Source organism: Eucyclogobius newberryi, unplaced genomic scaffold, assembly GCF_026437365.1.
Source record: "Eucyclogobius newberryi isolate DKJ021-1_F unplaced genomic scaffold, fEucNew1.0.hap1 SCAF_3, whole genome shotgun sequence".
In the NCBI taxonomy this organism is placed as follows: domain Eukaryota; kingdom Metazoa; phylum Chordata; class Actinopteri; order Gobiiformes; family Gobiidae; genus Eucyclogobius; species Eucyclogobius newberryi.
The window spans coordinates 28908464-28930029 of record NW_027315945.1 but is presented as its reverse complement, the minus strand read 5'-3'; the positions used below and the strand labels follow the sequence as shown (position 1 = coordinate 28930029).

At 38.9% G+C, this 21566-nt stretch overlaps 1 protein-coding gene across 1 annotated transcript; it reads left to right on the top strand.

Moving 5' to 3' along the window:
* The first annotated feature begins 1759 nt into the window (after nt 1-1759).
* Nucleotides 1760-19969, top strand: cdh17 (cadherin 17, LI cadherin (liver-intestine)). The gene is made up of 19 exons (XM_072460961.1): nt 1760-1851; nt 2737-2791; nt 3291-3386; nt 3469-3606; nt 4256-4391; nt 5082-5240; nt 7246-7401; nt 9904-10109; nt 11089-11220; nt 11293-11443; nt 12075-12272; nt 13266-13342; nt 14285-14473; nt 14995-15239; nt 17970-18100; nt 18316-18540; nt 18618-18728; nt 19263-19379; nt 19648-19969. Exons 2-19 carry the CDS (start codon nt 2744-2746, stop codon nt 19731-19733), a joined length of 2601 nt encoding a protein of 866 aa, XP_072317062.1. The 5' UTR covers nt 1760-1851; nt 2737-2743; the 3' UTR covers nt 19734-19969.
* The last annotated feature ends 1597 nt before the right edge of the window (nt 19970-21566 follow it).

The window sequence follows — 21566 nt, the reverse complement described above, 5'->3', positions numbered from 1 at the left end:
CCACGGTTACCGGCCAAGCATTTGAGCCGTGTCGTTTTGTGTACATCCTGTTGCATCCTGGCAGCATTGGGCCATCGTTGGGCGCATTGGCTGTGAAATGACCAGTCGGCCGAGGGGAAGTCTACATGAGCTAAAACCACTTTAATTCACCATATTTATCTTTGCTTTAACCAGTTTAGATTTAGTGATGAAACTGTTGTGGTGTCACTCACTTTGACAAATAAAAATAGCAGTGACGCATTTGATTTTTCAGACCCTCAAAGACGCTTTACATTGTGGTATTCATTCATTTCTCACCTGGTGATGGTAAGCTATTATTGTAGCCGCCGCTGCCCTGGGGCGGACAGACAAACGCGAGGCGGCCAATCTGTGCCATCGGCCGCTCCAAGTGTCGGCGCTGGTTGGAGTGGCACAGACAGCATTCTGAATTCAAGTCCTTTTAAATGATGAATATATTTGGAGGTGTAAGCAGTGCACTAATGTTCTTTTCATTCCCTTTTGCACATATCAAACATGTCGAAACAGATTTTTAATTATGTTTTTTTGCCGTTTACATCATCATCAAATAAATTAATTCATTCAAATGTCTCCCAAATGCAACACTGCAGTGACAGGTTTTGACTAAAAGCTGTCCGTGTGAGGTTGACTCATATCCAGGCTGTCTTCGGCGCCCTAAAGCACAGGCAAGAGGACAACGCCATCGCTCACATTTAGCACTGTTTATTGACCTTTTGCTAACTATCTACGGCGTGCATTATTTAGGCCTTGACCAGCTGAATGACCCTCGTGTATGCTTGGACTGTCAGCATGAACTATTGTTTAGAGGCTGCCCCTTATCAGACTCCACTACAAATGGACAATCTAAAGGAAAGCGGTAGGAGGGGCAAAGGTCAAAGTCTGAGATCAAATTAGGAGGTAAAACACGGAAAAGTGGACGTTGTCAGACGAACGTCTTTCTTTCTTGTTTAGTGAATCACAGAAGAAGAAATGTTGTGATATAATAACTTTAAAAAAAAAAACGGTTACAAACAGTGAGAAAACAAAGGTTAAGATTTGATGGAAGCTCAAAGAAACTGTTCATGGTCTTTCACCTTTTTGTTTATTAGGTGATATTTCAGGACTTTTGTGCATTCAAAATATTTTTGGTTTTGTCTGGTAAATTGCTATGGCAACGGGTGCAAGAGTTTCACCTTTTTGAAACCATGAGTAGGTTACATAACAGAGCGGGTTCACTGCAGTCTAATGAGCCAATAGTTTAATATTGAGGCAGAGAACATAATTCTATGGTAGAAGTTTTGACCTGGTTTATTATAAATATCTTGTCATTTATTGAGTTTTAATCACATGAAACAAACACAGAGTAAAATGTCCTCTCTGTGACAAAAAGTATTAAAAGTATCAAAATGAAACAGTGAATATTCTAATACACATGTACAGTTGTCAGTTAAACAGGTCAATATTATTTACCTTTTGGAGCTTAAATAATTTGATGGTTCAACATTTGTGAATTTTCGGTTTGGTTATTTCTTTAAATTATGTAAATTGTTACATTAAATTCTACCTTTCTTTGTGTTTTTAAATCTGTGTAATCCTGACAGTATCATAGCATTTCAATTCCAGTATATTTGGTGACTTTTGTCAATAACTCTTTTGATATGAAGTTACATTACAAAGGTAATTGCTGTATTGTCTGACATGCTGCCATTGGGCGCTTGTACAAGGGCAGGGTGTTTAGACAATCATTAGATACAATAAAACTGCAGGTTAGCACTTGGTTACTGTTTGACCAAAGGCGGATGAAGTTGATCACTGCGAACTCTGAGGTGTGACTCGGTCGATCTCTCTGGGAAGGTAAGGAGCTATAACGCCTCTATTGTTTTCTTTCTTTCTGTCTGAATTACATTTGAGTTTTGACTATAAGTTCAGCCTTGTGTTGTTCTGCTACAGCAGCAATGCCCTGGAGTATTTAATCTGTAGCTGTTAACTCAGTGCTGGTGATCTTGACTTGACTTTGGGCCTAGTATCAGGAACATTGCACTGGAACAAACGGTTTCCTTTGTCCTTTTTCTTGATTTATAAAAGTGATTGTTGGACATAAATCTAACTTCGATAACATGTCATTTAGAAAGCTGAACCCACGTGGAAAAAGTGACTTGAATTACTTGACGCTGTGAGAACAAAAAATGTTTTATGTTGGGATTACTTATAAAACAGTGATCAGTTTAAAGTCTTTGTGAACTTTCCACTTTGCGTTATTACGGGTGAATAAGGTGGTTAAGGTGAGCTCCAGAGAGGTCATTAGCCTTGACTCAATGTCACCTTCACTGTCCTATATTTGTAATTCAAGGATTAACGTTGAGAAATTGCAACACTCCTTAAAGTCTTATGCAGTTTTATAAGAGGTCGTCATCTTCAGTCAGTTAATTGTCCCATCAAATGCTACATTTTTTCCTTGTTTTATATTCCCCAAGTACGAGATGAACCTGTGCAGATGAACCTGTGCTGTACAACATAATAAAGTTTCCTCATACTGTATCGTCTCACATAATTTCTGTGATTTTGCGATTTCTGTGATTCTGCGTTTGGCTGCTGCTCTTGGTTTCCAGTGCAGAAGGTGCTTTAAAGTGTAAAGGGTTTAAAGATCTTTCTGTCAGCCTCTCAATCCCTCTGAGTCAAATGGCAGCACTTTTACCTGGACAGTTGTCTCTTAACGGCCACTTTTGTGTTTTATTTCAGAACAAAAATGACAACCAAAGTCCATTTGTTGTTACTACCTCTCGTCTTCAGTGTTGTGAGTACATGGTCTGGATTAGACATGGGAGAATCATACTGTACATACATGGATAATATCTAATCTCTATGAAGCAAATGCTGCAGAACACACTGATTTGAAATGTGATCAACTTGTACAAAGTTACGTATATCTGCAATTTTGGTTTCATTTTCACAGTTTATGCAATACTTGAACCTCAACCAAAACGTTTGCAAACACATTTAAGAATATTTCTGATGGATTCTTTAAATATCATGGTTAACCAACAATGCAAATACAGCAGCAGTATTCATTTCACGTCTGGGTCTATGCAGTATTTTGTGTCATTGGTGGGTTTGCAGAGGCTGACGATGGTGTAATTTCTTGTCAGTCAAGTAGACTTTGGTCCTTCTGGATGTAACTTTCCACACATCTCATGTATTTGAGTTCAATAAATAACTCCCGAGCCAAACGTGTGGGAATGATTTATCCCTCCTGTGCACTGTACGACTGTATGACCTCTGTCTGCGTGGGACAGGCAGCAGGGGAGGGGCTCCAGGACAAGCAGGGCCCGTTTGAGAACACCGCTCTGGACGTCCAAGAGGCCACGCCCGTTCCCTACCCGATCCATAAGGTGAGCGTCCCATTTACTGCGTGTGACTCACTCCGCGCCCCCCCGCGGTGTCACATTGTAAGACTGTTCCTGACCCTCACAGTTCGAGGTGACACACTCGGGCGTCAATGGGTTTCGTCTGAGCGGAGAAGGCAGCGAAGACGTCAAGATTTCGCAAGACGGGTGGCTTTTCCTGCAGCATCCTCTCGACTGGTCTAGAAATAACCATTACATTATTGGGGTAAGGTCATTTAAAGAGCACGTGACAGCTTTTCATGTTTTTCTAATGATTACTCAGTTTGGTTGGAAAGCGCCTGTGGGAAATATTTAGCGTAGTTTTACATCTGTCAAGTGGTGGTTTTTGTAAAGAAAAATGAACAAATAGTTGATCGGTCTAGGAAGTAGAGCTCTGTCTATGTCATCAGTGAGCGACGTTACCAAATGAACTGTGATGAAATCCAACTCTATTAAGAATGTGAAAAATATATTCTAAAAGAGTAGTTGTGTGGTAAAAGCAACAAAAAAAATCAAGCTGCAGGCGAGAAACAGAAACTCACAGAGAACAGAAAAAGGTGTCATCAGGTAGTATTTATTTGTCCAGTCATAATTATTGTGTAATGGTATGGTTGCTAGGTGACAGCTGTGGAATAACCTTATGTCCAACCAGGAAGAAACATTATAAACGTCACCAAAATTGTCAAACTGGGGGAAAAATGGCAAAATGTTTTGTTCTTTTCTAAAATAGAATCAACTTGTCACAATGTTTTAGTGACATGTGTAGTCTGGCCTATTGTATACTCTTTAACTCAAGTACATTTTTCCATTACAAGGTAACATGACATAATCTGGTCTGAATGTGTCAATAATTAATTGTTTTATGTGAAATCTAGGTGGAAGCTTTAGAAGGGGACAATGTTGTAGAAGGCCCCATTTACGTGACCATAAATGTGTTGGACATCAACAACCACGAACCAGCCTTCAACGCCAGTGACTACACAGCGGTGGTCCTCGAAAACAGCCCGGCTGGTAAGGACATGGCATCTCAGAACATACTTATGTAAAGTAGTAGCCTTTATTAGTGTTTCTAATCATCTATTCAGTGAAGAAAATGTGACAACAACAAGCTTTGTCCCATAAACAAAACAATCAGGTTTAGACAGTTCAAGACCCAACGCCAAAAAAAACCTTTATAACTCTATTTCATAAGCGTCTCTAATGCTCTGACTTCAAACACTTGGTTAGCTGACTCATTAAAGGTGCACTATGCAACTTTTGATGTAAATGACACCACAGGGCCAAGTTACAGGTCAGATCTGTGGTGAGGCGAGAGCACTGTGCTTTTCAGTCTATTTTGGAGCAATAAAAACAACGGTAATTGAATAAACGCAAAACATACAAGAAAAGTCACCTTCTTTTCTTGTATGTCTTGCATTTATTCAAGCCTTACAGAGTTTTACTTAGTGCACCGTTAAATTGATCTGTATTGAAATGCTTATTCTTACTCACAAACCCGGTGACATATTAGTAACAAGTTATGATTTGTCTACAAAATTTAGATCCACATTTTTCCAGTCTTGTTTTGCTTTTCAGGCTAATAATAATAATATAAGTCTCAATAATATGTAACGTGTGTGTGCAATCCCTCAGTTGTCCAGGTGGGATCCAACTTGAGGTGCACAGTTGCGTTGTACATTTGATTTTGTTGTCGTGTTCTAGGCGTCCCGTTCATCCGCGTCGTCGCCACCGATCTGGACGACCCCGCTACTGCCAATGCTCATCTCAAGTACAGCTTAATCAGCCAGATTCCCAACAAACACCACGCGTTCCTGTTCCAAATCAACGCCGACACCGGGGAGATCTCCACCACAGCAGAAGGTACAGCTGACAAACACCACAGACACTAAAGAACCCAAGTATTCCACGTGTAATTGTTCTTATTTGCATAGTGTACATTTAGTGCCATTAAACTGGAAGTAAGCCCTGAACTACACCTGGGGAGCGATTACACAGACATGAGTCAAAATGTGTTATTATCAATACTGACTAAACATGGACTAGATCAGAACTAAATCGGGACAAGACCAAACCAAGTCTACATCAGGACTAAACTGGGCTCAAACCAGAACCAAATCAGGTCTGAACACACTGAAAGTTAATGTAATCAGACCCATCAATCAAACAAACACGCAAAACATTAAACAATAAATGAAATAACAGACCATGAAGATAAGGTGGAAAAACATAACTTGTGAAGATGACGTGCAGGACATATTCATAACATTTCATCTTGTCAGCATAAAGGATTTGTCACTGATGGTTCTGGGGAGAGAAGCCATAAACATTTACTTTAATACGAGTTTTTAAGAGGAAATCCAACACGGTTTAATTATCAAAGTACTACACAAGTTCAACACAACCTAAAGTGCATTTGATTAGGATACAATGTTGAGTAATTAAATTATTAAATTACATTGATTGTTTATAATATTGTGAATGTGCAATATGAATGGTAAATTGCAGCCCTACACACACCGTTAAGAGAAACAGATGAGTTGTGATTGTGGGTTTGTGTCAAAAACATCAAACCAAACCAGGAAGAATAGCGACCGATATTTGAGAAGCTAATGGCCGTCATGATAAACTAAAGTGACATTTTCTTCAAATAGTTGCTGGAGCGAATGTGTCGGCGTGTAACGTGGCCGCACAGTGCCAGAGTAAGACCCGATTAAACGGCGCGTGAGGTCAAGATTAAAGTTGATCGTTGACAGATTGACAAAATGACTCTTGTGATTTTCGCTGAGTTCCAAACACGTGAGTCCACTCGTGTCCCAATCTGGAGCAGGAATTTTACAACATCATTGACAAATATGTTGGTTTTTTGCGGAGGTTTGTTGTCTATGTTCTTACAGATGTTTATTTTAGTCCAAAACTATCGATTTATGAAATGTAGAGCCGATTTGGATCGTTTTGCACTCTGGAAAGGAAAGTATAGCAAAAGAGAACAGTGGAGTCACATTTAGTGTTTTATTCTAACATTTTTTTTCAAAAATTTTCTCACTACATTTTTAAAAAATAGAACTACATTTATTTACTTTATTACATGTTTGGCCCAAACACATTATCTGTGTTTTTATCATGATTGTAAGTACCGTATTTTCTGGACTATAAGTCGCACCTTTTTTCATAGTTTTGGCTGGGTGCGATTTATACTTATATTTATACTTATACTTATACTCCGGAGCAACTTATATGTGATATTATTTGTTATTTTCACACTGGTGCGACTTATGGTCCAGAAAATACGGTAGTCTAAAAAGCGAATAACCAATTTAAACAAGATAACTATAAATCCAAAAATAATAAAACTAAATTAAAGTAACCTTTTTGGTAACAATAATTTTTTAATTGAAAAAAAATAAATATATATATATATATATTAAAAAAAAGACAAAAGACAGAAAAGAACAACAAGTCTGTGATGATTTCCTTCGTTGGCAGATGTGACCAGAGTGGTTGGTTGAATATTTCCAATTTAAAATTTACAACAAAGGTGAATTTATCTGTGTGTATTTATTTTTATTTGATTTTTTATTTTTTTCATTTTTTGTTGGTTAATTTTTTTTCTTGCTGCAAAAAGTTATTTCCAAAGGTATCCATCTATTGTTTCCATTGCAGGAAGGTGATTACAAAATTCAACATCTCTATAATGCAATAAATGATTTGGAGGAATTGGAAATAAGAAAATAAATCTAATCTAATAAAGTGAAAGCGGCACAAATCCAACTCAAATATTTCAGTTGAATTCATTTTTAATTTATGTTTTAGTGCAGTGTCTGTATCTTATTGTATCTTATTCTAACTGAGGCCTTTGTTCCCTCAGGGGCCCAGAACCTGAAGGCCAGGGAGGGCATCCGGTACAGCAGAGGAGAGGACCAGAGCCTCGACGCCTTGAAGACCAAGTTTGACCAGTTCTGTTCTCCAGTGCAGACGGTCCCTTATGAGGAGAACCCTTTCTTCACCTGTGTGCAGAGAGCAGGTCTGTGCAGCCACAACATTGATCAAACTCAACACACAAACGTCTTAAAATGTCTAACTGACAGATATGAAATGTTTTTATAAATTGTGAAGTCTACATTTCGTGGTCCGGAGTTTTGGCCGGGGTGCGACTTATATTTATACTTATACTCCGGAGCGACTTATTTTTTGTTATTTTCATACTTGCAACCACATTTCATACTCCAGAGCAACTTATATATGTTTTTTTTTTATTCTCTATTATGCATTTTTTGGCTGGTGCGATTTACAGTCCGGACAATACGGTAATCTAATATAAAAGTCTAAGTTTTTATGGTGCATTTAGTTGGAAATATTTCTACTCAAATAGGGATGTCAAGTCTATTAGGTTAATCGATAATCGTGATATAATGGTAAAGACAAAGCATTTTTTATTGTGACATTTTTAGAGGAAAAGTGACTATTTTCTAACTAAATTAGGTCTCTTTTAGTTCAATTAAAGGTTGTCATAATTTTAGAAGCTAAATTAAGTCCTTTCTGACCAGTCTTTCTTCAAAATGTAAAATGCTTTTTTATCTTACTGTTTATGTCAAATTAATTCAGAAAGTTTTATTTCATAAAGCAGGAAACATATTGAGGATTTGTAATCCGTTACCATGGATTTTATTGTTGATTTGGACATGCTGTTAGTAATTGTGAATAATCATTAAATCGCAATGTTTTTTGTCATATTATGACACCCCTAAATTCAAACATAGTAAGTAAGTAAGTAAGTAATTAAGTAAGTACCGGTAAGTACATTTTATTTGTATAGCACCTTTCACAAAGTGCTATCTATCAAATGTATCAAGTAACAGGAATTTGTAAATTCAACCAAAGACAGAATAATGTTGTTTATGGTGTTAAAGTAGACGTGAAACGTGACAAAGGAAAGTGGTGATTAAAGCGCGGCTCATTGGGAGTGTGCTTGATGAGTTTGGATTAGAGGAGTTCTTAAGCTTCAGTTAAAGCCTGTGATACGCTCCAGAGAAAAACAGCAGCTTCGCCCTGACTCAGCAGTCGAGACGGGTTTAATTGTGATTATAAATGCGACAATGTACAATGTAATGCAATATTATTATATTTTTATGATAAATTAATTATTAAACTTATTGCAATGCTCTTGGTTAGTGTTTCTCAAACAGTGGTACCCGCCTGCAGTTTGAGTATTTGTTTTATTTAGAGACAATGCCAATTATTATCTTAGGTGGTATGTTTTTACATATTTATTTATCATTTATTTATACAGGGGCAACACAAAGAGAGAAACTTTTTTTTGTGAGTACCCTGTCAAATACAAAATACAGATTAACCAAACAAACAAAGAAACAAAGAAACAAACAAGCAAACAAACAAACAAGCAAACACATAAAAACACACTTACACTTACTATATACATATAGTATGGGATAAAATCATGCAAAGTACAAAGTGTGAACAGTTTCACAACCACTGATGTAATGTGTCCTCCTTTGGCTTTGGACCCCTCTAGTTCAGGTTTAATCCTGGTCTAGTTCAGGTTTAATCCTGGTCTAGTTCAGGTTTAATCCTGGTCTAGTTCAGGTTTAATCCTGGTCTAGTTCAGGTTCAATCCTGGTCTAGTTCAGGTTTGATCCTGGTCTAGTTCAGGTTTAATCCTGGTCTAGTTCAGGTTTAATCCTGGTCTAGTTCAGGTTTAATCCTGGTCTAGTTCAGGTTTAATCCTGGTATAGTTCAGGTTTAATCCTGGTCTAGTTCAGGTTTAATCCTGGTCTAGTTCAGGTTTAATCCTGGTCTAGTTCAGGTTTAATCCTGGTCTAGTTCAGGTTTAATCCTGGTCTAGTTCAGGTTTAATCCTGGTCTAGTTCAGGTTTAATCCTGGTCTAGTTCAGGTTTAATCCTGGTCTAGTTCAGGTTTAATCCTGGTCTAGTTCAGGTTTAATCCTGGTATAGTTCAGGTTCAATCCTGGTCTAGTTCAGGTTCAATCCTGGTCTAGTCCTGGTTTAATCCTGGTCTAGTTCAGGTTTAATCCTGGTCTAGTTCAGGTTTAATCCTGGTCTAGTTCAGGTTTAATCCTGGTCTAGTTCAGGTTTAATCCTGGTCTAGTTCAGGTTTAATCCTGGTCTAGTTCAGGTTCAATCCTGGTCTAGTTCAGGTTTAATCCTGGTCTAGTTCAGGTTTAATCCTGGTCTAGTTCAGGTTTAATCCTGGTCTAGTTCAGGTTTAATCCTGGTCTAGTTCAGGTTTAATCCTGGTCTAGTTCAGGTTTAATCCTGGTCTAATCCTGGTTTAATCCTGGTCTAGTTCAGGTTTAATCCTGGTCTAGTTCAGGTTAAATCCTGGTCTAGTTCAGGTTTAATCCTGGTCTAGTTCAGGTTTAGTTCCCTGGTGGACAGCGGAATCACTTTGAATGTCGTCTAATAAATAACTAAACAACATTTGTCAAGCTGCAAAATGAAGTATGTAAAGGTAGTTTAACGTGCATTGTTTTATTCTCCATGGTAGAAATCAGGAGGCGGAACCTCGACCCAGCGGAGGACCCTGACTACACTTTGACCGTGCGTGTTCGGGATTTGGGAGGCGAGTCGCAGAATGCTCTCACTGGAAGCACATTCGTGAAGGTCGTTGTCAAGCAAAACCTTTGGATGAACCCCGGGCCAATCACTATCAAAGAACACCTGAAGGAGTCGTATCCACACACCATCGCAAAGGTGAGCGCTCATTTAAAGGTACACTATGAGGGTCCGCACCTGCTTGTGCTCATGGAGATGTTATTATATTACCCGGACTGTCCCACAATATGGCAATATGGCTTTAAACATAGCATATCTTGAATTGATTAAATTGCAGTTTTTATTGCTCCAAACAAAACAATTTTTACTGTGATGGTCGCCTCTCCACAGATCTGACCTTGTGTATTTCAAGCACAACTGATTCAAGTCGAGTCACAGCTGAGTCTCAACGGACCCCACAAAAGTAAACTGTGTTGTTGATGTTAAAATGCAGCAGGTGGTGATAGTATAGATTTGGGCCGTTCGATCACTCTTCTTCTCCATGGAGTTGTGTCTGTATATGGCACAATATATATATATATATATATATATATATATATATATATATATATATATATACTAAAGTCTGCGTTTGCACTTGTAGGTGCTGAACATGGGGTGATAGAGTCGCTATTCTACATTAAAATGAATGGATTGCTTGCTGAGGTCTGATAGTAGGCTTTTTCTCAGAAACAAACACAACACAAAAGTAGACCACATTTAATCTATTGCCAAATCTGATTGGGATTTGTAATGCCTGCAAAGTCTGACTTTTATCACTGAATTTTTTTTTTTATCAAAATGTTCTGTTTTCCGTTTTTTTACAGTATTATTTTGATAGTATTTTTTCTTCCATTTGGGGGGAAAAAAGAATGAAAAAATGACTCTTGCTCAAGGGAACGTAACACAACTATGAATATTCAAACTGTAGAAATTAAGTGGATTTAAGTAAATGTAGGCCACACAAGTAAATAATAAAAACAGATTCTTTGCATAAAAACAAAAACTCCTGTAATACATCTGTATCAATCATACTTGAATGTTTATCTGAAGGTATTTTGTACTGCTCAAATGGTTATTCACAAACATTTAAAATTGACATTCTGTTGAGAATATGTTATTTCATCTTGAATTTCAGGTTCAATCTAATGATCCAAACGCAGAGTACAGACTGGTGCAAAAAGAGCGAGAGCTGAAATTCCCCTTTAGCATTTCTGTAGATGGAGACATCGATCTGACAGAGGAGCTGGACCGAGAGGACAAGGACAGGGTAAAACATACAACACACAGCAAACATTTGTAAACTAAACTTTTATTTGACCAGCCTGATTTTCTCCTCTAGTACATCTTGGTGGTTTTAGCTGAGGACCAATATGGAAACCAGTTGGACCCACCGATGGAGATCCACATCATTGTCGAAGATGTGAACGACAATAAGCCTCAGTGTGAAAATGAGGAGAGCGTTTTTGAAGTGCAGGAGGATGAACCTGTGGGTAAGTGACAAAAACGTCATAGGTTTTATGACAAACATGTCAGTTTGCCAAATGATACAGCCAAGTTTCATGCCTCTCAGAAGGTTAAGGGTTCGACTCCTGGGCCGCCTGAGGCCTTTCTGTGTGGAGTTTATATGTTTATCCTTGTGTCTGGGTCCCAGTTTAGTTCTCATGTAGACTTGGATTGGTCTAGTTTTAGCCCTGGTCTAGGTCAGCTTTAGCTCTGGGTTTAACCTTGGTTTAATCCCAATTTTGATGTGGTGAATGTGCAAGTGTGAACACACCTTTAAGTACAGAAATAACATTGGACATTCTTTTGAGACCTCGTTATATATTTTTGAACATGTTGGTCCAGAACCAATAGGATCGCTGGAATCCCATTTCACTAGTTCCACAAACTACACAAACATGGCTCACTCACTATAAAAGTACATTTGTTTATGTTAATGAATGCATATCTTATGTACATTTAGAAGCTGATTTTAATCTAATTTTATTGTTAGTACTGAATTAAAGGCATTTTAATTCAATTGTCAAGGACTAGTGCTAAGGAAAACAACTTGAATTCTTTGTTAGAACTATTAAACTAATGACCACATCCATTTAACTGAGCTTCCCTGTTGCGTTGCAGGCAATCTGATCGGGCAGCTGTTGGCTCATGACAGCGATGAGGAGGGAACCCTGAACGCTCAGCTCATGTACTCCATCTTGTCCCAAACTCCGAGCGATTTCTCCATCGACCCCACGTCCGGAGAGGTCCGCGCTCTAAAGATGCTGAGGAGACATGATGCCAAATCTTACGAGCTGTCTGTGCAAGTCAGCGACCCAGGTACAGCACAAATACACCACATACTGTAGTCCTACAAGTATATAATCAGAGAAATTAATACTTGAATACTGAGTTACAGTTCGGACATAAAATGTATTAAGAGTGGGATTTATGATTTGAGTTCATGTAATTGGACGAACACAACTTTAAGTAATGCACTGATTCTGGTATTTCCAAGAACTACCAAAACCAATCAGAGCATTAAATGTTCATATAGTACTTTTGTCACTTGTACTTACTCAGAGTGAAGATGAACCAAAACTTGACTTTGTTACTTCAAACAAAATAAGATTCAAGTAGGAGTAAAAGTACGGTGTCAGAAAACTGCTCTGAAAAGTACAATCTCTTCAGAAAGTACATTTTACTGACACAAAAGCGTTAAAGACAATTGTACTTTTCCAAGTGATTTTTAAGTTGTATTTGAGTAATATATTTCTCAATGTAACAGTATTCTTACTTCAGTAAAAGCTTTGGTTCCAAAAGCTTTATGTTGTTATGTTGCACCGCTCCTTCACATGTAGTTTTATTACGTTTTGTGGTCTTTGAAAATGCCAGATTTGGTTTAATATCGATACTCTTTGACCACTACCTCCTACTTTAGTATTCTTTTTTCAAAGCATAATGAACTTTTAGTTGAGAAAATAGTCAGAGCATTTCATTGATTTGAGTCATTTTACCTTTCCTTTGATCAATGCCATTTACAGGACTTTTGAACGTTTAAAAGATCGAACAAAGATGTTTTACTGTATGTAAAGCAACAGTTCACATTTCAACTGAAACCCAGGGTTAAAATTCTACACACAGATGGCTTGAAAATTTCCTGAAAAAGAAGAAGAAACTGTCCAAAAACACTACTTTAATGTGTGCGTCTGCAGTTCTCTATTATCTATTAGGGAAAAGCAATTGAAGAAAAGTAATTTCAAAGTGTTTTTGTGTGCTTTATTATTCCCAACCCACGGCCATAGACCATTACTAATATCTTTTATGCCTCAGTTTTTAGCACAGTGTGTAAGGTCGTCATCAAGGTCATTGACGTCAACAACGAGCTTCCTCTGTTTGAGAAAAACGACGTGAGTAAACACGCCTTTTGAAAATAATTGCAAAAAAAGTACAAAATTTGAGACGAAGGACAAGATCAATATTAGTCTTTGAGTGAGGCACAATTTTAGAAAGAATTATTCAAACAGAAAATCCGCAAATGTTGAACGTTGTTATTTTTTGTTACTGCTTGAGTCCAAAAATGAAAGAAACTTTATTTGTCCTTCCCAACAAATAATTCAATTTGTCACATTTAATAAAATCACAGTCATAGCATCTCTTACAGTACAAACCCCTTGAATGTTCCCATGTAATGTTTTGGGTTCATTTTGTGTTTAATTGGGTACAACATTTCATACAGGAACATTGTTGACACTATCCAGAAACAATCATTTCACTCAAGTTCAAACTTTGTGCCAATTTTTGTGGATTGTGAATCAGTAATTGCAGATATATTAATTACAAATCTATAGTCAAAACATCTGCATTTTGAATTTTAAGCAGCAGATTCTACCACAGAAATCTCATCTTGATTTCAAACTATGGACAGTGACAGCAGCTGAAATCCTGCTTTGTTTTTGCTGATAAATCATGATAAAACCTATAAATCCTGCTTTGTTTTTGCTGATAAATCATGATAAAACTTATAAATCCTGCTGTGTTTTTGCTGATGAATTCTAACAAAACTTATAAATCCTGCTGTGTTTTTCTGCATTTTTGCTGATAAATCCTGATAAAACTGATAAATCCTGCTGTGTTTTTCTGCATTTTTGCTGATAAATCCTGATAAAACTGATAAATCCTGCTGTGTTTTGGCTGTGTTTTTGCTGATAAATCCTGACAAAACTTATGAATCCCCCTGTGTTTTTCTGTATTTTTGCTGATAAATCCTGATAAAACTTATAAATCCTGCTGTGTTTTTGCTGGTAAATCCTGATAAGACTGATCAATCCTGCTCTGTTTTTGCTGTGCAGTACGGCAGTCACACTCTGGCAGAGGACACGGCCGTCGGACACACACTGGCGACCCTGAAGGCGACAGACGCAGACGAGGCGGAGAGCGGCAGTTCTCAAATTGAGTTTCACATTTCTGAGGGCAACGAAGACGGCTTCTTCGCTGTCGAGACGGAAGAAAACGGAGTCGGCCAACTGGTCATTGTGAAGGTGCACTTTTAATCTATTTTATATTTGAATTACTCTTATAGTATATTATTATTAACTAGTTGATTGTAACATGCCAAAAAAAAAAAATTCTTCAAATATATTATACTTAAATGTAAATAGCGTGAAGGAAACTACTATCTGGCCAAATTGTATGCGTATATTGAAAGCCAATGCACATATATTGTTTTATTTCTCTACAATAATTGAACAGTTTTGTCAATATTGTTGTAGTGGAAGTTATGAGTGTGAATATGCCTCGATGTGTTAAAGACAAGAATATTTTGGTGGTGAAATATTCCAATCAAATTAATTTTATTTATACAGCACAGCACATATCAACTGAAGCATTTCCAAAGTGCAGCACACAGAAAATTAAAAACACTTGATCTACCAGTGCCTCTAACCATAATGATAAAAAAATAAATGAATAAAATAATAAATCGTTAAAAACAACAAATACAATCAAACTATAAAAGATAAAAGTAATAAAATAAACAAAAATATTCTTCTTTTTTCATCAGCCTCTGGACTTTGAGATGTCTTCTTCGTACAACCTGAAGATCGACGCGCGTAACCCGGAGCCTCTGATGAAGGGTCTGGAGTACGGCAGTGAGTCCTCAGCAACGCTGCAGCTCATGGTCTCTGACGTGGACGAAGCCCCCGAGTTCAGCCTGGACGTCCTGGACATAACTGTCCCTGAAGACGTCGCCAAGGGAACCGTGCTGCTCAAAGCGGAGGCCAAGGACCCAGAGGGACAAGAAATCAGGTAGAGACTGGTTCAGGTTTTATTGTTTCAGGTTTTTAGCTAATCTTTTTTATTTTGATCAAGTTTTATCTTAAGTATTGAGTCAAAACAATAGACAAATAGATAGATATTACACTACACTACACTACACTACACTGCACTACACTGCACTGCACTGCACTGCACTGCACTACACTGCACTACACTACACTACACTACACTACTCTACACTACTCTACACTACTCTACACTACACTACACTACACTACTCTACACTACTTTACACTACACTACACTACACTACACTACTCTACACTACTCTACACTACACTACACTACACTACACTACACTACACTACTTTACACTATACTACACTACACTACACTGCACTACACTACACTACACTACACTACACTACACTACTTTACACTACACTACACTACACTACACTACACTACACTACTCTACACTACACTACACTACTCTACACTACACTACACTACACTACACTACTCTACACTACTCTACACTACTCTACACTACACTACTCTACACTACTCTACACTACACTACACTACACTACTCTACACTACTCTACACTACTCTACACTACACTACACTACACTACTCTACACTACACTACACTACACTACACTACACTACACTACTCTACACTACTCTACACTACTCTACACTACACTACACTACACTACTCTACACTACTTTACACTACACTACACTACACTACACTACTCTACACTACACTACACTACACTACTCTACACTACACTACACTACACTACTTTACACTATACTACACTACACTACACTGCACTACACTACACTACACTACACTACACTACACTACTTTACACTACACTACACTACACTACACTACACTACTCTACACTACACTACACTACTCTACACTACACTACACTACACTACTCTACACTACTTTACACTACACTACTCTACACTACTTTACACTACACTACACTACACTACACTACACTACACTACACTACACTACTCTACACTACACTACACTACACTACTCTACACTACACTACACTACACTACACTACACTACACTACACTACACTACACTACACTACTTTACACTACACTACTCTACACTACACTACACTACACTACACTACACTACACTACACTACACTACACTACACTACTCTACACTACACTACACTACACTACTCTACACTACACTACACTACACTACACTACTCTACACTACTTTACACTACACTACACTACACTACTCTACACTACTCTACACTACACTACACTACACTACACTACACTACACTACACTACACTACTCTACACTACTTTACACTACACTACACTACACTACACTACACTACTCTACACTACTCTACACTACACTACACTACACTACACTACACTACTCTACACTACACTACACTACACTACACTACTCTACACTACTTTACACTACACTACTCTACACTACACTACACTACACTACACTACACTACACTACACTACACTACACTACACTACACTACTCTACACTACACTACACTACACTACACTACACTACACTACACTACACTACTTTACACTACACTACTCTACACTACACTACACTACACTACACTACACTACTCTACACTACACTACACTACTCTACACTACACTACACTACACTACTCTACACTACTTTACACTACACTACACTACACTACTCTACACTACACTACACTACACTACACTACACTACACTACTTTACACTACACTACACTACACTACACTACACTACACTACACTACACTACTCTACACTACACTACACTACACTACTCTACACTACTTTACACTACACTACACTACACTACACTACACTACACTACACTACACTACTCTACACTACACTACACTACTCTACACTACACTACACTACACTACTCTACACTACTTTACACTACACTACACTACACTACTCTACACTACACTACACTACTCTACACTACTCTACACTACACTACACTACACTACACTACACTACACTACACTACTCTACACTACACTACACTACACTACACTACACTACACTACTTTACACTACACTACTCTACACTACACTACACTACACTACACTACACTACTCTACACTACACTACACTACTCTACACTACACTACACTACACTACTCTACACTACTTTACACTACACTACACTACACTACTCTACACTACACTACACTACACTACACTACACTACACTACACTACTTTACACTACACTACACTACACTACACTACACTACACTACACTACACTACACTACTTTACACTACACTACACTACACTACACTACACTACACTACACTACTCTACACTACTTTACACTACACTACACTACACTACACTACACTACACTACACTACACTACTCTACACTACACTACACACTTCAGTACACTTGAAGCTTACGCAATTCAAGTAGCAGCTCAGCCACTGCCTCACACCTTTAATAAGATTTACAGAACATGCAAATGTGCTTCTTGGCAATAATAAACATAATAAGAATAAATGTATAATAAATATCCCTCAGAGCTGGTCCAGTGCCACTAAGATGATGTGCTACTGTGTGAGACATTTGGCAAACATATCTTCAATATCGTGCTGAAAAACATTTGGAAACTGAATGAATTATACCTGTCCAATCTAATCTTTTCTTTGCATCCAACTCTTTTCGCGTGCAGTTTTAAGTTGGACGGGGATTCCCAGGGCTGGCTGGAGGTGGACAGTGCCACTGGAGAAATCAAGGCCAAAAACAAACTGGACAGAGAAACACTGGAGACCTTCTCTGTCACTCTCACTGCCTTTGAGAAGAGTGAGTACAACATGTCCGCTTTTCTGTCCACGCCAGCACTATGTAGAAAAAAAGAGAGATTTGAAGGTATTTTGAAACGGGATGTCAAGTGTCCTGTCTGATGGGCACCACCAGGGGCAGCGAAAGGATGGGAGAATGTGTTAAGATTTTATCTGATTCAGTTAAAATTCTGCATGTTTTGAACTAGAAGTGATTAATTTCTGCTTTTCTCACAGATAACCCCGAGAAGTCCGCAGAGCGTGAGTTGTCTGTGCGGCTGTTGGACGTCAATGACCACCACCCCACACTCACCGAAACCAAGACCTTCATCTGCTACAACAAACCCACGCCTGTCCTCATCAAGGCCAATGACCCCGACGCTCCTCCCTTCTCCGAACCCTTCACTTTCACCTTTTCTCACGGCAAGAAGTCGCCCAACTGGGAGCTGACGACTGTCGATGGTAGGCAACACCGTAATTAAACTCATGAAGAGGTAAAACAATAGATTTGAATACATTTTGATTTGTGTCTGGTGAAGGCTCAACAGCTAAACTGACTCTGAAGAAGCCTCCAACTGCGGATAAAACCTTCACTCTGTCCATTAATATTCAAGACAATGCAGGCGTGGGCGTCAACAACGCTCTTGAAGGTGAGTGGGTCTTGGTATAGATAAAAATGAATAACTTATATTTAGGGATGTTATAATATTATAACTATTTTGACATATCATATATGAAAGATGAAGTTTTTAAAGTGGGTCCACATTTTACGCTGCAGTGAGAATTACAGCCACTGCACAAAAGACTGTAACAACACAAAAGGCACTCGAGTTCGGGTTTACAGTCGGCCGTACACCTTCCTCTAGAAAACACAAATAACACGCATGAAGACACTGAGCTGACTAGTAAACAAGGGCAGGTTTCAGATATAGCTCCTCCAGGTCCAGTTTGAGCTCAGGAGAGGATAAATGCTGCGTCTTAAAACCTCTATCAGATTGAAAATGTCTTGATATCTGAAACAGTATCCAGATTACTACCTTTGAAACCTTTTCTACCAATTAACATTTATAAATAATTATAGATACAAAATGCTATGGTTAAATGTGTCTTAAAATGATCTTAAATTGCATAATCAGTGCAACATGATCTGCTGCAGTGTAACATGTAGTCACTTCTCTCCCCAGTGCAAGTGTGTAACTGCACAGCGCTGGGCTACTGCTACGTTGAGCCTGGCAAACATAGATTTATTCTGGGAATGGGAGCCACGATCGGGATCCTCGGCGGCATCGTCGGCTTCTGCAGTGAGTTTTATTGACAAACTAATCACACATCAAAATGTTTCTTGTCTTTTTTGCTTTTGCATCATAAGTTGAAGTTTTATGGAGTATTACACGTCCAGACACACTATCGATGCTTCTCGTACTCTTTTTCAAATCCTGTTTAAGAAAAGGGGGAAAGGAAACTAGCTATTTCATAAAGCTGCATCACAAAGCTTATACTGTATTTCTGTGTCTATTACTGTGTTGATTCATCCAGTAACTGAACTTTTTTTTGTATTTGCTTTTGCAGTTATTGCGTTTGCAATTGTGGTCAGACGCATTGGCAAAAAGAAGACACCGTTGAATGCGGAGGACGAGAGGAACGCCATGATGTAGAACACGGAAACTTTTGTGCTGTTATTATTGTTAAGTTAGTCAAGCCTTTTCTGTATTTGTATATTTGTTTTTTTCCTCCGGGTTATTTAAATTTTATATTATATTTAATCACGCAAATTTCACCATGGAGATACACACATATTGACTTTATTTTATTTTCAAAAAAGATCTGTCCAAGTTATAATCATTTTCGTTTGCCCCTCATTGACTTAATTTATTTAACCGTTTCATCCTCACGTGTTGGGTGCAAAGGCGGGTAGCGCTCTTGTCTCCCAAGAAGGAGATCATGGGTTCGATTCCCGGACCAAACCAACATCACATGATCTCTCTGGGTGGAGTCTGCATGTTCTCCCCGTGTTACCGTGGGTTCTCTCCGGGTTCTCCGGCTCCTCCCACCGTCCAAAGACATGCATGTGTTAGGCAAAATTGGTGACTCTAAATTGGCCCTAGTGAATGAATGTGAGAGTGAATATTTGTCTGTAATGTCTATGTCTCTGTGTTGGCCCTGCGACGAGTTGGCCACTGTCCAGCATGTACCCCGCCTAAGGCCCGAAGTCACTGGGATAGGCTCCAGTCACCCGCGACCCCAAAAGGGAACAAGCGGTAGAAAATGGATGGATGGATCCTCACGTGTTTTAGCTTTCATGCCCTGAAGATTGTAAACTTTTTCACCAACTTAACCATGAGCAAGCTGATCGTCTTCACTGTCAAAGGGCCCGTTATGTGCTGCAGGTTTTTGTCAGTTGGCTGTGAGCAACTATTACATAATTTTTTCATGAGCGATCACTGTTGTGTGTCCCAATAAACAAAAGCGTCTGGGATCACTTGCTTTTGGCGTGGCTGCTTTGGCGTGGGAGAGCGTGTCCGTGCCATGGTGGATGCACGGCGCAGCAGGTGTTTGGTGACATAATGATCACACCACGGCTTCCTGTGTGTGCGATATGCAAGCGGCACTCGTGGTCCCGGCGACGGGCTTTGTTGTGTTGGTGAAAAGGGCACGACATCCATGAAAACGCATCTATCCAAGGCCCCGAGCAGAAACGGGGCCCTCAAGAAATGTCTGTGAAGTGCACATTCATTTACAGAACATGTAGAGTCCAACAAGACGGTTTGGTCCAGAATTTCACGCTACATCACCCTCAGTTTAGGACCACCACCCGAGCTACGATGCAAAGTGTTTATTGGCATACGAGAAACATAAACAACACAAATGTACAGAAATGGATGTCGTTTTGGGGCTTCTGGCGATGAGGGGTGTAGGCTCCCGGGCCTCGATACCCCCATCTCGGAGATAAATTAGAATGATTAAAAGTGTGTGTGAGGGAGGGGCACGAAATCATGAACACCGGTGTGTGTGACTTGGATGCTTAAATAGTGCAGCCGCAGGAAGGGGCGTGAAAGGGGTGTGGTCCTGCTCCCGAACTTAAGACAGCAAACTTATTTTCATTTAATCAGTGCTAATCTAGTGTAGCGGAAGTGCAGGAGAAATGGAGGTGCCCGACGCAGCATTTGAAGGACGAGATGGACACAAGTTACAGCTGTCTCCGTTTATTGAGTGAGGAGGAGGAGGAGGAAGACGGAACAAGCGGGAACCTCCACCTCTAGAACCTCCACCTTTAGACTTTCCCCGGGTCAAAGGATGTGGAACTTGCAACAGAATTGAAACAAGATAATAAAAATACATTCTGTCAACTGTTTTAAGAGGGAAGTCGTTTGGCCACTCATCCAAGTCACTTCTTCAGGATTTGGTGAGTCACTGCCTTGTATCTGTCTGAAGTGAGCTAACTACACTGAAAGTAATACACCCTAGTTATTCACAGCAGGGGTTCCCAA